The 16466-nt window shown below is 42.1% G+C and overlaps 1 protein-coding gene across 3 annotated transcripts in view; it reads right to left on the bottom strand.

Annotated features, from left to right (window-relative positions):
- Window positions 1-16466, bottom strand: part of CADM1 (cell adhesion molecule 1) — a 339720-nt gene that overhangs the window by 63717 nt on the left and 259537 nt on the right. For all 3 annotated transcript variants that reach the window (XM_075909409.1, XM_075909410.1, XM_075909411.1), the window contains exons 4-5: window positions 16104-16241; window positions 12965-13120 (exon numbers count right to left, since the gene is read on the bottom strand). In XM_075909409.1, the coding sequence (XP_075765524.1) occupies window positions 12965-13120; window positions 16104-16241 (294 nt within the window). The remainder of the gene's footprint in view (window positions 1-12964; window positions 13121-16103; window positions 16242-16466) is intronic.

Raw genomic sequence — 16466 nt, 5'->3', positions numbered from 1 at the left:
AAGCATATGCAAATGAAACACAGCGTGGAATATCGCTGTGCTTCATTTGCATAAGTAATGAGCAGCCGTTTTTGCACAAGAGGCTTTTGCGCAAAAATGAGATGTGTAGACGGCTCCTTTTTGTGCAAAACCTCCCTCTTGCACAAGAGCTGTTCTTCCTCAACGAGGAAGCTGTCTACACTGCTCGTTTTTGCGCAAAAGCCTCTGGAGCAAAAATGGCTGCTCATTTACTTATGCAAATGAAGTGCGGTGATATTCCACACCATGCTTCATTTGCATATGCTTTTCCGCAAGGCGGCTACACTATAGACGGAGCCTAAGTGTATAGGTTACACATACGTAGCGCCAACAGACGGAACTGAACTGGGACCTCTGGACCTTAGTGCATGAGCCTCTACCGCTTGAGCTAAAAGCCTGCTGGCTCTCAGCTCAGGCTGGCATAGAGCAGACTTATTCTGCCTCTCTGTAAGTGGTCTGAGTGCCACTAAATGGTACAATGAACCACACCCAGCAGCTGTGTGGGTCACACATACACTGAGTGTGCACGCAGTTTCCAGAGCATGTCTCTTTCAGAGACCAGGAAACAAATGGTATCACTGACAGTCTGATTGTACACAGAGGCTACCATGACTCTCCTCAAAAGGTTAGGATTTTGCACTCAAGTCCTCAGCTAGAAATTCCCTTCCAATGCTTTGCAGCAGCTGGTTGTCACTCTATCCCCAAACTAGCTACCCGTCAGCAGGGCTGTGTGCAAAACAGACAATCCCAGGGGCAACACCACAGCCTTGTTCTTAATACCTATTTAGAAATGGTGGTGCTTAGTTAACGTTTTACGATTATACAGCACTGTTCACCTCCCACTCTTCCCAAAGGACTTCGCAGGTTGCCCCAACTACCTTGCTTAGAGACCACCTTTAAATAGTCACTTCACCTTAAAACCATGCAAGGTGGCGGAACAGAGGATAAACGCTGCAGCTTCTACCGGAGATATACGAGCACGTCAAACTGATTTAAATGGACTAAGCATTTGGAAAAGGGGCGCCCGCTTCAATCTGGTGAGAGACCAATGCTGTGCACACAAGTACAGCAAGAAGAGCACTACCACAAGATTCCTTCCTCCACATCCGCCCGCGTGTCCCTGCGCCGGAGGCAGCCCTCCTCAGGAAAGGAGAGGGGTCATTTGCTCTTCACACTAGGAATGTTAAATAGCGGTTAATTGAATAGTCGATTAACCTCGTGAATTCTTATCGGTTAGTCGGATATTCTGTAGTTCTTGGGCAGCACCTGCCCGGGGGGGAAGGGTCTGAGCTCCCGGACCTAGCAAGAGCTGGAACTGAGCCGGGCTGCCTGCCCACCTGGGCTCCTAATACACTTTAAATGAAGAGCCACCGCGGGGGTAGGTCCAGGATCCAGTGCAAGCCAGGACTGAGCTGGGCTGATGACCAGCTTGCTAAAAAAATTAGAGGGAGGAATGTACGTGGTCTATAGCATTAAGCTATAAGCTTTTATTATCGGTTAATCGCCTACACTCTTACATCCCGAATTAGGACTCTGCAGTCAACAAGGGTGTAAAGTGGAGCCAATGGGCGCTAAATGCAATTGACATTTGGGAATGTGAGTAACATGCTTAACTGCAAATTTTGTTGCTGAACCTCAGATAGAAGGCAGAGTTATGATCACAGCGAGACAACCCTGTAGAAACAGAATCAGTACATACGGAGTGGGGGATTGCTGTGTGATGCATTTAATTTGGTGGCTGTATCCAGTTAGTTCACTGTCCACTATAGTGATCACAAGAAAAAGATCCATCACACCCTAATAACCCTTGGCTTTTCAGTGTAAATGATATAGGACACACAACAAAAACAGCTGCCCCTACAGAACTAGCCCGTTAAATACACAATGACTGTGTTGGACCAGAGCCATTATTAATACAGCAAAAACATTGTGTGAACACTTTATTACACTCAAGAGCTTTTTCATAACCCAGCCCACTTCTGAATTTTCCTACCTGGGAAAAGCAACAAACTTAATGTCCCTCATTCCTGAAACAGCCCATCAAAGTGAACGTTTTCTTTGCAGCCTTCAAAAATCAATCAAATGAACAAACCGACTGTTTAAACGTACTTATAAACAGACAAATCAAGAAACTATATTAATGGGCAGCTTTCAGCCCGTCCTGATGAGTAAACCTAGCACTCTAGTCAATTATAGGCATTCAAGAGAGCAGATATATACTCATAACTGCAGAGTCTCCATTGCTGTACAAGACAAGTTGACATTTCCAGGAGAAAACTACTTCTGAGTAAACATGAAAGCTTGTGTCTCTCACCAACAGAAGCTGGTGCAATAAAAGATTTTATTTCATCCTCCTTGTCTCTCTATTATCCTGGGACCACCATAGTTATAACACCGTATTCAATATTTCCCATATAAGCAAAAGGAGTTTGTAACTCAACTGGGCATGCAGGGACTAGAGAGAAAACTTGCTCTAGTGTTGAGAAAATGAGACTTTATCTAGCTCAGCACATCCATTAATATAGCATTAAACATTTTGTTTCCTGATGTCAGGTGTGAAAAAAAGCTTTTTAAATCCCAAATCTTTTGCCAGCTGAGAAAATTAGGAAACTGAATCTTCCAATAACTCAATTAAAAATTATCTTGACTAAGTTTTGAGCTTTTAAATTCTTATGGTGTTAAAATCTATTTTCTGATAGCGTTAATCCCTAGTTTTCATCTCTCTCCTGATCTAGGAGACGTCTCCTCAGCAAAAAATATTTTCAGTTGAAGCAGAATGCCTGTCTACTTTCCTTCATGTTAGTTTAAAAATCATCCAGGAAGTACTTCACAATATCTCTTCCAATATCCTCTCAAGCCAGTGAAAGTTTTATGGGTATTCTCATCTCCCTAATCTATGGTTTTTTGACCTTTTTATTTTGTTTTACTTTAATAGGCATAATAGATTGTCTAAATTAAAATTAAGAAGGAAATTGCTCAAAGAGAATTGATTTTCACCAATTTCTAAATCAGGCTGCATATAATAAATCCAGAAAAAGCAAAAATCAATCAGAAAAATATTTGTTAGAGTATAAATAAGTCTATTTAAGTACATTATGAGAATGACTTTTGAGTTCAAGGGTAAAAATGCAACCAGAAAAAGCAATAAATTCAATTATTTTAATATGGAGCTTTGCAGATGCAGTTAGTTCTATAAATCAAGACCTCGATATTTTTCAAAAATGTCAGACTTTCACATTTGCATATTGGCTATTATGCATATATAAGTGTCTTCTTTAACCTCTTTTCATTGGCTTCTATTCCACAGTGGAAGGGGTAGGGATGTAACAGTCTGAGGGTATGTCTAGACTGCAAGGATCTATCGGAAAAAGGTATGCGAAATGCGCTCCGCATTTTGCGTATCTTTTCCTGATACTTTTGTCGGAAGAGGCTTTTTCGAAACTTGGCCCATCTAGACTGAGCCAAATTTCAGAAAAAAACCCTCTTTCAAAAGCCCCCTCCTTCCTTATGGAATGAGGAATACAGGGGCTTCCCGAAAGAGCGTGTTTGCTCTTCCTCAAAAAAAAGCGCAAGAGCAAAGGCGTTCCCTGGACACGGCGGAGTTCTCTCAGGATACCTCTGGTAATCCGAACCCCCGCAGTCTAGCCATACTCTAACAGGCCTTTCCTCTGTATCAACATAATGGTCCACGTAATGGTTGAATATTAACACGGGCTTATAAAAACAAACAACTATTGGGTCGCCAGACCTCATTTTTAAACTAACAGTGAAATGGAAGATGAACACAATGGGCCTGAAGGAGCCCTTCTTAAACAGGCTTTTAAAAAATCATCCCTGAAACATAAAGAGAGGATTTAAGCAATTATCTTGTATCAGTGACTAAAGAAATATTAACGGTAAGATGTGCTGGTTTTCTTATTCCCATTGTGCCTTTTCTTATTCCTTTTTCACACAAGAACATGCTTTCATTATACAGTGTCTAACCTTTAGTGTGCATGTCCACCGTAAGTGTTGCCACCTTGATGTTATTGAGATTAGTGTTCTTTTATTTAATATATAGCATGCGGTTCTTGTTAAGCAGACGGTTTACACTATTATAGAGGCACCATTTCTCAGAGGGTGAACTCTGAAACCTTTGCCACCAATTATATATCCTTCTATAGCCAAGCTTAATGTAACAGAAGTACAGCCACCAAAAAGCATAGGCATATCCAAAGAAATGGTTAGTTATCTGGTGTCTGGAGGCTGTATGCGGCAAAATGGTTTATTTTTCATTTTAAAAATACAAGGCTTTAGTCTAAGTCAGACTGACAAGAAGAGGCCTTTGAACTCAAAGATTTCATGTAGAATTATTTCCCATTTTAAACATCTGACTGCACATTGCTGCTGTATGCTTGCTGAGCCTCCGAGTGAAACTATCAAACCCTGGACCTACTGTATGTTCTTCATTCTCAACAACATTCCTCTGAGAAAGCCTTATTAATGAGCTTGCAAACGAGCACACAACTGGGAAATGTCACAAACAAGAGCGACTAATGCCCCAGAAAATCAAATAACTCAACACTTGGCTGATTGTGGTGCCTTTCATATTTACAAAAAAGAAAAAAAACACAGAAGTCGCAGATTCTGAAGGGGTCAACACCTCACTGAACAAAACAACTCATTTATTTATGTTCAGAAATCTCCAGATGATAAATTACACTGATGTTAATCACTTCACTGCATACCATGCAATTAATATTTGTACTCACTAGAAACGAGGATTACTAAAAGTATGAAAGCATACATATATGGCTTATTTTTAGCATAATTGGGCACAACGAATTCTCCTGGTATAACAAGAGGTCGTAACAGTTTCCATGGGTATATATACTTTTATAAACATGCAGTAGACATAAAAATCTATGTTCAATTAATGAGGATTTAAACCCGCAAGAGAAAAAAATTCAAGAGTTAAGGCTTCTATTTTGTCATCTATTTCCAGCATTATAACAAGCAAAGGAAAAGAACCAGAAAGGCGGAAACACATTTTTCTGGAGAAATTTTGCTCATTTCAACTCCTTGATAACCTTTTAATGTATTTTGTTGCTATTTCCTTTCTAAAAAATTATATGCAACAAAAACACTCACCCACTCCTCATGCAATAATGAATTCTGAAAGAGACCACTACTCCAGAACGACTGGATAGATCTGAAGTAATATTCTGCAGCATATTGTATCAATCCATCGCAGGGTTATAAATTTGCGAGTGTGACTATTAATCAAGCATGAAATAGTTATTGCTACTGTGTGTACACAGCTGCCATTTGTCAAACTCAGTTTTGCTTTTAAGAACATTATCAAGACTTTATGGCATGCTTGTTTACAGAGATTTCATTTCAGTGGTATCTCCTACATTCACAAAGCAGCATTTATCTCAAAAGTTCACAAAGGACCAGACTCTGCCATCTTTTTTACTCAGGATACTATGGGCTTACTTCATGAGGAGGTTGGGCATGAGTAATCTGAGCATTCAACATGAATAAAGGTGACAAAAACCAAGCTCATAGAGTTCATTTGTTGAGAACAGGCAGCTCACTTTTAATTACTTTGCACACTTCCTAGTACAGTGGTAAAGTGATTGTAATATTTTTCTATTAAGTCTTTCTTATCTATCATATAGAATCATAGGGTTGGAAGAGATCTCAGGAGGTCAATAAGTCCAACCTCTTGCAAACAGCAGGCCCAATCCCAACACACACATATCCTCAAGTGAGGCAATGGGTGCTCTTTTGCTAGCGGACTATCAAGTCCTAGTAGAGAGAAGGCAACTGGAGTTTTTCTGCTGATGCAGGCCAGGCAAAGATCAGGCATATGGCTGACATAAGAACGGCCATACTGGGTCAGACCAAAGGTCCATCTAGTCCAGTGTCCTGTCTTCCGACAGTGGCCAATACCAGATACATCAGAAGGAGGGATCATAACAGGTAATCCTCATGTGATCCCTCCCGTCTCTCACTTCTAGAGAAACAGAGGTTAGGGGCACCATTCCTATCCATCCCTGGCTAATAGCCATTGATGGACCTAACCTCCATGAATCCTTTCCTAATTCACCCTACAGTAAAACCACAGCACTTTGTCTTTACTGTTTTGTTTTTACAGAGAACACAGCAGCACATGGACCTTTCTGGTTAGTGAAGCCTACAATGGAATCCATTGTCTTCTACAGCTACAGACTCCCCAGCCTGGCTTATTTGAGATCTGGGGAGAACTCAGCCTGACGGAAAATAGTCGGGAACCATTTCAAAACATTGGCTCTTAGGAGTGTTGGAAAACAAACAAACAAGCTGAAATCTCGAACCTAACACATAAGAAAACGAAGACATGAATTGCTGATATAACTCACTATAACAGGTCATTTTGAAGGCTGACCATCTTGTGCATCAATTTCCAGCAGAATGACTTCCTCTTTTGAAACAGCTGGAAATATATATCTAATGGAACAGATACATATTTAAGGGTAAGAGTCTCAAAAGCACCTGCATACATTAGAAGCACAAGTGCTGCTGACCTTCAACGAGACGTGAATTCCTCAATCAAAAAGGAGCTTTTGAAAATCCTACCTATAGAATTTTCAAATTTTTCAAAGGGAAATTTTACCCTGGCTATTCATTTACACAACCTGATGGGACAAGAGGAAGAACTTGTTTACTGGGGAAAGTTACTCCGACTTTTCTGCAATCAGTTTTTTTTATGGCTACCCCAGACTAGTTTTCTCGGTGATCTTTTGCATGTGCACCATGCATATGCCAGTTAATCTGTAGTTAGGCTTCTTTTTCAAGAACATGACAGAAAATAGGTTACCACAGCTGCTAATAAGTATGTGGGGAATAACCCAAGCACATTTTTTCTTGGAAAATGACTAAGAAATGTGCAGGAGAACATCTGAAAGCACTATTTCTGTTTCAAGACCATTCTCCACAAGGCCCCAATTACACTGGGTTCATTCTCCCTTTACCCTCTTTTGTGGGTTTTGTTTTGGTTTAAGTTTAGCAGGATAAATATTTCGCCTCCTCCCACATTCCAGGGCTTTCTGGTTTGTATTGTTTTTGTGTGTTTATTTTGCAACTAGCTTTATGATGCATCTGCATATTCTGAACCCTAAACCAACAAATAGTAGCTCATAGCTTTCGAAGGCTGGAGCAATCATTTGAAAATTGCCTTTTAATACTTTCTTCTCTTTCTTTTTCAGGCAACACCTTTCCCCCACCTTGACTCTGAGAGACTAAAAGCACTAAGGCATAGAACACCTTGGGAAAACGGTCTACTGTGGCTACACGCAGCCTCAGACATTCCGAAGACACGGGCATGATGTGTGTAAGAGCAAGATCAAGCTGGCTTTGTGCAACAACAAACGTAATCACTCCTTTTGCAAAGCAACCAACCCTCTCTCAAATTATGCCTCACCGGGCACAGGCACACAACCATGTAAACACATGCTTTCACACAGCACTGTGTGCACATGTTAATTGCCACTTGCTTGGAGATTCAGAATATTGTATAGCAGGAGGTAAAAGTGGTCAACTAAAGTGCATGCAACAGCAATTTGGAGGGCTACTTCGCTCTGATTGCAAATACCAGCTCTAAAACGCTATTGAGAAAGGGACAATTATGCCTGATTTTAGGAGTATAATTTCTTTAAAAGGCTGGCCCTGTGTCAGAGGAAGCTCTGATCTACACTTCAGTCAAAGAAGACAAGTAGATTTGTCTCTCCCATTATGCTGCCCCTGTTTACCCACTAGGGTAATGTGCAAACGAAGCACTGAATGGCATGCATCACGCACAGAGAGGAGAAACTATGTGGAACAATAATACTTAGCTTTTATATCACAATTCCCCCCTCAAGAGATCTCAAAGGGCTTTACCAAGAAAGGTTAGTAGTATTCTCATTTTAGGGACAAGAAAACTGATTCACAGAAAGAACTGTGGAATGAAGTCAATGCTTGGACTGTCCTTCAGCACTGGAAGGAATTAGCATAGGGTTGCCAGATGGTTTCAGAAGTTCATTGAAAAAAAAAAAAAAAAAAAGGACCCCGAGAGTTGTTAAGCAAAAAACCCTGCAAAACAAAAACCTCCACCGTGGCCCCTTTAAAAACCAAGTGGTGAGGCTTTTTGGCCCTACCAGGATGCTGGCAGCTGCCCACTATCTTGCCTCCCTACGCCAGGCCGGACAGCTCCCCTGTGGAACCTGGTAAGCAGTGGGGTTGCCAGGCTGCCTCCATATTGAGACTGACAGCCTGGGATTTTTGCCTCCTGGACGGGGAAATAAAAAATCAGAAAGTACCGGACATTTTAGGTGTCCGGTATTTTCTAATTTTTTTACCGGACAGGAGGTAAAAATACCGGACACCTGGCAACCCTAAAGGAGTGTGAAGCTGATCTATTAAAGAAAGGCCACAATGGGATTGTAGTTTTTTCCTACATGCAAGAGTATTGAGACTCAGGGCTGTGTCTAGACTACATGCCTCTGTTGGCAGAGGCATGTAGATTAGACACATAGGCAAAGGCAAATGAAGCCGTGATTTAAATGATCACGGTTTCATTTACATTTACATGGCTGCCGCGCTGAGCCGACAAACAGCTGATCAGCTGTTTGTCGGCTCGTGCGCTAGTCTGGACGCTCCCCTGCCGACATCAAAGCCCTTTGTCGGCTGCCCCGTTATTCCTCGTGGAATGAGGTTTACCGAGGCTGCCGACAAAGGGCTTTGACGTCGACAGGGGGAACGTCCAGAATAGCACGCGAGCTGACAAACAGCTGATCAGATGTTTGTCGGCTCAGCGCGGCAGCCATATAAATGTAAATGAAGCCGCGATCATTTAAATCGCGGCTTCATTTGCCTTTGCCAAAACAACAAATCTACATGGCTCCGTCGACGGAGCCATGTAGTCTAGACGTACCCCAGGAGACAGAGCCTGCAGTCTGTGGGTCAGGACAAGTCTTCCCATGGTGCTATGGAAGTCTCAGGAGGCAGTCCCAGGTAGTTCTACGGCAGGGCTACTCAACAGGCGCCCGTGGACCTCATGAGGCCTGCAACCCGTTGGTTTGCAGCCTGCGGTGCGGTTTGTGTTTACAGTGCGGTTTGGGTTGATGTGTGTTTTAGTAGTTAAATTCCTGGACTCTTGTGAAGCTAAAATTGTCAATATAACCGTCTTCTGTTGATGTGCATTTTAGTAGTTACATTCCTGGACAGTCATTATCATTAAAAGTGCTTTCAGGTGGGTGGAAATCGGGGAACGATTGTATTTTATGAATATCAGCAGAACTGACTTAAATGGAGCCTGCGTGTTGTGTCGTCTTGCCTTCATCTTTGTATTCATTCCCATCACTGTGAAAGAAGCTATTTGCATATCTATTTGCATGTACATGCAACCACACTTAAGTTGTGGCCCTCCAAATCTGCTGTATCGTTGTGGCCTCCAGGGCTTCCGAAGTTGAGTAGCCCTGATCTATGGCATGGTCGGTGTCTAGCTAGAAGAGTTACCTGCAGGCTGCAAAAATGCTGTCGGCCCAACCAAACATCAGATCCCAAGGGGCCTCAGCCATTCCCCATTTTCTGGTCCCTACTTCTGTCAGATCACACTGGCTCCCTTCTTTTCCCGAGGTCTATATACACAATTTCTACTTTAAACAGAGCTGCCTGAGAATTTCTTTAGCGTGGTGCTACCTGAGAGCTGGTCCCACAAATTCCTCTCTCTCCACTCCTCGGTTTGCAGTGAATCCTCTGACTATGCTGTTTTCAAAAACAAAGACTGGCTCCAGGGATAGGCATGGGGCTATCGAACTTGGATATCAGGTCAGATCCAAAAGAAGGCTGGTACTGACTGGAAGTCCTTTTGATAGGAGGAGTCTTTGGTGGCTTTTGAATGCATTCAGATGTAACACAAGGACCCAGGTCTCAGCATAACCCAGTCACTGTCCACCATTAGAGAGCCTTCAGCTTGCTTACTTCCATGGCTTACCAGGGAGCTGCCTGGCCTGGTGCAGGGAGGCAAGATGGCGGGTGACTGCCGGCAGCCTCTTAGGGCCAACAAGCCGCACCACTAGGGTTGCCAGGTGTCCGGTTTTGAACCGGACAGTCCAGTATTTGAGCTTTCTGTTTGGGAAACAAATTGAGAAAACAGAAATGTCTGGTATTTTCTAACTAAGATGGAAGGTAGATTGTGACGTCATGTCAAGTGTGTCCGGTATTTTTGTTGAAACCATCTGGCAACCCTAACTCACCGGTGGTTTTTCTTGTTGTGGTTTGGTATTTTTTTCTGAAACCATCTGGCAACCCTATAAGGCAATTTGCAGGCCTGGGGTCACTGGGAAACAGGAACCTGCATGCCTGCTGGGCCTTCGCTTGGCTTTGCGTGTCACCTTAACCCTCGTACTACCGTGTGTGTGTGAAAGAGTATGTGTGTGATATCACCGTGGCCTGCAGAGTGAGTGTATGTGTGTGTGTGTGTGTGTGTGTGTGTGTGTGTGTAAATAAAATCATTTTACCAATCACTGTTTCCACTCAAAATGTTCATTAACCTCTAAAATACACACACACACACACACACACACACACACACACACACACACTGCATGACTATTTTGAACTCCTTTATATTTAAAAAAACTGGGCCACATTTACAAAAAAAAGCACCCGCCCCCCAGAAATTCCTACGTACGGGCCACTACAACAGGTTCAGGAAAAAGGCCAGGAACTGTCGTGTTATGGAGATCAACCCCCCCCCCACCCCCAGCCCGAAACACCAGGAGTGCGCTGAAACCTATCGATGGGGTAAATGTAAAGAAAAACACACCAGTCAATAAGACCATCTCACATTCCCTTTTCCCCCGCATAAAGCTCCACATTAAATGCATTCCAGCCCAGGTAAGTAGTGAGCACTGAGTAACACCTCTTTCCCCAAAAGGCACCCAAAGGCAAGCCTAAAATTAGTGATAAGGAAAAAAGAATGCCTCTTGCAACAGGTAAAATAAACATGGCGCTTTATTTGAAGATCCCCCAAAGCCTTCAGATAACCATAAGTTTAAATGAACTTTGCCATCCTTCAGTGTGGTGCCCATCACAAGCTGCAACCAAAAGGATTCAGAAAAAAAGATTTATTTTCTCTTTCATATAAGAGAGCAGAAGGATCCCTATTGCACACAGGCTGTGTCTAGACTGGCCAGTTTTTCCGGAAGATCAGCCGCTTTTCTGGAAAAACTTGCCAGCTGTCTACACTGGCTGCTTGAATTTCCGCAAAAGCACTGACTTCCTACTGTAAGAAATCAGTGCTTTTTGCGGAAATACTATGCTGCTCCCGTTTTGCGCAAAAGGGCCAGTGTAGACAGCTGAGATTTGTTTTGCGCAAAAAAGCCCCGATCGCGAAAATGGCGATCTGGGCTTTTTTGCGCAAAAGCGTGTCTAGATTGGCCACGGCCGCTTTTCCGCAAAAAGTGCTTTTGCAGAAAAGTGTCCGTGCCAATCTAGACACACTGTTCCGAAAATGCTTTTAACAGAAAACTTTTCCGTTAAAAGCATTTCCGGAAAATCATGCCAGTCTAGACATAGCCACATTGTTAAAAAAGGCTATTTGTTTCTATTGCACCAAAAGATAGCCCTTACAAGGAAATATCCACAGGGAAGCCTTAAATTCCTAAATCTGACTTCCTTATAAACAAGTTAAAAAAAAAAGATTTCAATTTTCCTCTGTAATCAGAGAGATGGGATTTTTCCCCCCGTTAAGTATTTGATCAAGCCTCACAAAGGTGCTAATGTATTATTAAAGCTAATGGAGCTCTACAAGAAATGTTAATGGACATTAAGTTTGCATAAATGAATTACACATTAGCACAGTCACAAGAAATCTAGTATCTGCCAGTTTAGATAGTATCTGATCTTTTTTGTTTTCCCTGTTGTAGGGACAGGACTTCATGCTCGTTTCAGGGATATGGAAAGCATAAGCAGAATGTAGGATGAAATGGATGAAAAATTTAACAACTCTCCCCTCTCTTTTTGATAGAACGATATGGTTGAGATGAACCTACGAACGGAAGAAATTTTAGTCGTCTTCCCCTTTCACTGCTCTGCTGTTCTCTTGGGGACTCCACCTGGTTGCCAGATGAGTTTGCATTGCTGATTGGTAACAATGATGCTAACATGACTGTGTCCTATATCCCCAATGTGAACATAAGCCACCTCGACTATACATTGCCCCACAAATATTTCCCAACCTTTACTTCTTTTGATCAATTCACAACACTTACGTGAGGCATATAAATGGCAGCTCACAGAGAACTGAGAAAAACGTTCCCCCTAGTTTTTATCTTCACTGTAGTCGGAAGCATTAAGCCCTAAGATTAGCTTGCTTTTAGCAAGCTGCTTTTACTTGACCTTTACCTTAAAAGGTTCCACTATTTTTAAACTTATTTCTGCAGCTCTAATTCAGAAAAGAACCTACTGTACTATACTTGCCATTATATGCAATATGAAAGTCCCTCTTGCATCACCACATGTGTCTCTCAGATCATATTCCAATGGATAACTGCAGTGAGTTCCTTTAAATGGAACTCTGCAGTGATGCTAACTTTTAAAGAAATACGTGCATTGTTAAAAAAAAATTAGGATTTAAAATTAAAATTAATCGGCTGTGACATAATTACAAGGACTAGCTATTAACCCCTCGAGATGCTAAATCTAGCCAGAATAACTTAATTTATGTGGAGAGAATAAAACTAGGAATTTGGCATCACAGCAAAACTGCAAGAAGTCATTGTTTAATCCATTAAACAATACTCAATACTTTGATTTCTACATTTACAAACCCCCGATCTACCCTGTAATAAAATCTAATTACATAATTAATGGTTTCTAATGTCTTTTTAAATGAGGCACAGTCTACGTTCGAAGAATAGAAAGCTTTGGTACTCACACATTACTTCTAGGTAGCGCTGGGTCTGTAAGTCTTTGACAGCTGGGTGATCTACCAGACAGATGACTGGGACTCCATCATCCTCGCGCCCCACTGTTAGCATAAGCTGGCTCGTCACAGTGAACATATCAGACCACTTCTCCACTTCAGTTTTGCCTGCCACGTAGATAAGGCAGAGAACACAGAGTAACCATGGGACACCTCACCCTGTTGCCATCTTGCTTCATAGAATCCTAGAACACTAGAACTGGAAGGGACCTCAAGAGGTCATCACGTCCAGTCCCCTGCCCTCATGGCAGGACAGCACCATCTAGACCATCCCTGACAGGTGTCTGTCCAACCTGCTCTTAAATATCTCCGGAGATGGAGATTCCAAAACCCCCTTAGACAATTTGTTCCAGTGTTTAACCACCCTGACAGTTAGCAAGTTTTTCCTAATGTCCAACCTAAACCTCCCTTGCTGCAATTTAAGCCCATTGCTTCTTGTCCTATCATCAGAGGCCAAGGACAACATTTTTTCTCCCTCCTCCTTATAACATTCTTTTGAATACCTGAAAACCAGTATCATGTCCTTTCTCAGTTTTCTCTTTTCTAAACTAAACAAGCCCAATTCTTTCAGTCTTCCCTCATAGCTCATGTTCTCTAGACCTTTAATCATTCTTGTTGCTCTTCTCTGGACCTTCTCCAATTTCTCCACATCTTTCTTGAAATATGGTGCCCAGAACTGGACACAATACTCCAATTGAGGCCTAATCAGAGCAGAGTAGTACGGAAGAATGACTTCTCATGTCTTGCTCACAACACTCTTGTTAATGCATCCCAGAATGATGTTTGCTTTTTTTGCAACAGTGTCACACTGTTGACTAATGTTTAGCTTGTGGTTCACTATGACCCCTAGATCCCTTTCTGCAGTACTCCTTCCTAGACAGTCACTTCCCATTCTATATGTGTGAAACTGATTGATCCTTCCTAAGTGGAGCACTTTGCATTTGTCTTTATTAAACTTCATCCCGTTTGCTTGTGTCACTCTGGTACACAAAAAAGTGGTGCCGGGGACATACGTGCCCTTACATTTCCAACGTTCATCTCTCTAGCACCTGAACTCTAAGGGCAGGGAGGTGTAGGCACAGGTAACAAAATCCTTTCTACCGAAGTCACTAAAACTTGCAATAGACAGTGCACTGCCATAAGGATTAAAAATTCCAGGATGCTTACAGCTCCACTGATTTAAGACCTTGGAAAGCATCCTGGAATTCAGATGCTATGGCGATGAAAACCCATCATCAGCTATTAGGCGGGAAAGAGAGTAAATGGATTAACATAATTAAAAACAGTAATTAAAATATTTGAACAGTGGCACTGTTGAAGCTCCATTGAAAATACCATAGCAGTGGGTTGGAACAAAGTGTATTGCAGGGTTAGATGTGCCAGAATACAGAACAAGGAAGAAGAGACTCAGGACTAAATGAAGAAGCTAACAGGGTTTTCCATACTCAGCGCCTGCTTGCTGAACAGAAACCACGGCTGCTTTTAAATGAGCTAAATTCCACTTTTTGATGGTTCATATCATGGAGATAAAATGGGGAAGAGGGAAACTTACAAGAAACAGTGTCCTGCTCTATCAAAAACAGGTAACTGTTAACACAACCTGTAAGGGTTAGAGGAAAGACTGCAGAACCAAAAGAGGACTCTTGTTTTCTTTCCATCTTCAGTCGATGTAAAATCAAGAACAAAGGAAACTATTTCAGTGTCTCTGTTTCTGTTTTTGAAAACCCCGCAGCGCCAAAGGATCAGCAGGGTGATCTGGTATTTCAAGAAGCGACTACTTGCTCAGCAGTCTTCAAAGATCTAGGACAGTTGGAATTCAATTGCTGAAGTGAGAAAGCCTAATAAAGGAGATGGACAGGTCAAGTACAAGTGGTCAAATACCAGTGTGCGGGGCCCTACCAAAAGCAAAAGAAACCTAGGAGGATCCATGCATCATTTTGATGACGACAGATGCCAAAAAGCAGCTGGCTTTGTGGGAAGCTATATGTGGCACAGCTTGCCCTTCCACTATTACCACCATCAGTTCAGTATGTGTCATTGTGCTAAAGATGCTTATAGGAGGGCAGGGATCAATGTCCTCTAACCGGAGGATTTTATTCTTCCTTGCAGCGGGGTTAGATTTTGAAGGGCTCTGACTTCTGCAAGACATCACTCGCCAACGAGATGGGCAAAAATAGAGGGGATATCACATGCATGCAGACTTAAAACAGACATCATATGCAATCAGTGTTGGTGATTTATCTGAACAAATTCCATGAGCACTAGACTTTACAGAATAGAAGACACTTATTTGTATGTGACCATCTGTACAATCCCATATGAACAATTGAGCAAGGAACTGAAAAAACTTTATGGTCAGTGCCATCATTGAATCATAGAGCACTGGAACTGGAAGGGACCTTGAGAGGTCATCAAGTCCAGTCCCCTATCCTCGTGGCAGGACCAAGTACCATGTAGACCATCCCTGATAGAGGTCTATCTATCATATTGACCTCTAAATCAGGGGCAAGAGCTACTTCCCTGCACACCTTAAGGGATCATTCAGGTCATCAGCAGGTGAAGAGTCAATCCAGAACTCTGAACATAGGCTCAGGAAGATAACTTAGGTGCGTCCACATGGCACCATAGGTCGAAATAAGAGATGTAATTTGTGTCTCTTATTTCAAAACAGCTTATTTAGAAATTTGGCGCTGTCTACACAGCACTTCTTTTGAAATAAATTGCTATTCCAAAACGTCCCTTACTCCTCATGGAAGGAGGTTTACAGGGACGTCGAAATAGCAAGCCCGTTATATTTTGAAGTAACAGGTGCGCTCAAAAGACGTGGAATAGCAGGAGGTATCCCGAAATAGTGCTATTGTTAGGCTATGTCTACACTGACGGAATGGGTGGTAGTGCTTTACTCTTAAGATGCATTTGGCATTTAAATCTGCCCATATATTTCCCCATTGACATGGCATCTGAAACAGCTGGATCTATTTTTTTTAAACAAGTATGTCCAGTCTCTGTCACCACACTGTTACATTGGGATGGAGTAATTTAACCACTTCAGTTATCTATAAATCTGTGCTGGTTTAGAAGATACATCTACCGATTAGCTCTTTGTTCCCTTTGAACCATCTGATTGCGGTGGCTGGTCGGCTGGCCATGGCAGTGCAGTTCAGCTCAATCTCTTCTCCTTCCACGGCCGTTTCTTTCTGGATATCAATCATCAAATTGCGTGGTGGGACTAAAATACAAAGTATAAATCAAAACAAGGTCAATACATTTTGATCTTTAATTGGTTTTTACCCAAGAACTCTTCCAAGTTACTCAATGGTGGAAAACAGATGGATTCTGTTTGGGGAAGCCAGGCACAGATACCGATCAGTTCTCTTAATCTGTCAAATTATTATTGCCCCTAATAGTGGTGTTAGAGGTTTTCAGTCCAGCTCTGAGCTTATTAAATTCTCTC

Source organism: Pelodiscus sinensis, chromosome 26 (genome assembly GCF_049634645.1).
Source record: "Pelodiscus sinensis isolate JC-2024 chromosome 26, ASM4963464v1, whole genome shotgun sequence".
Lineage (NCBI taxonomy): Eukaryota > Metazoa > Chordata > Testudines > Trionychidae > Pelodiscus > Pelodiscus sinensis.
This window is presented reverse-complemented; position numbering and strand designations above follow the sequence as displayed.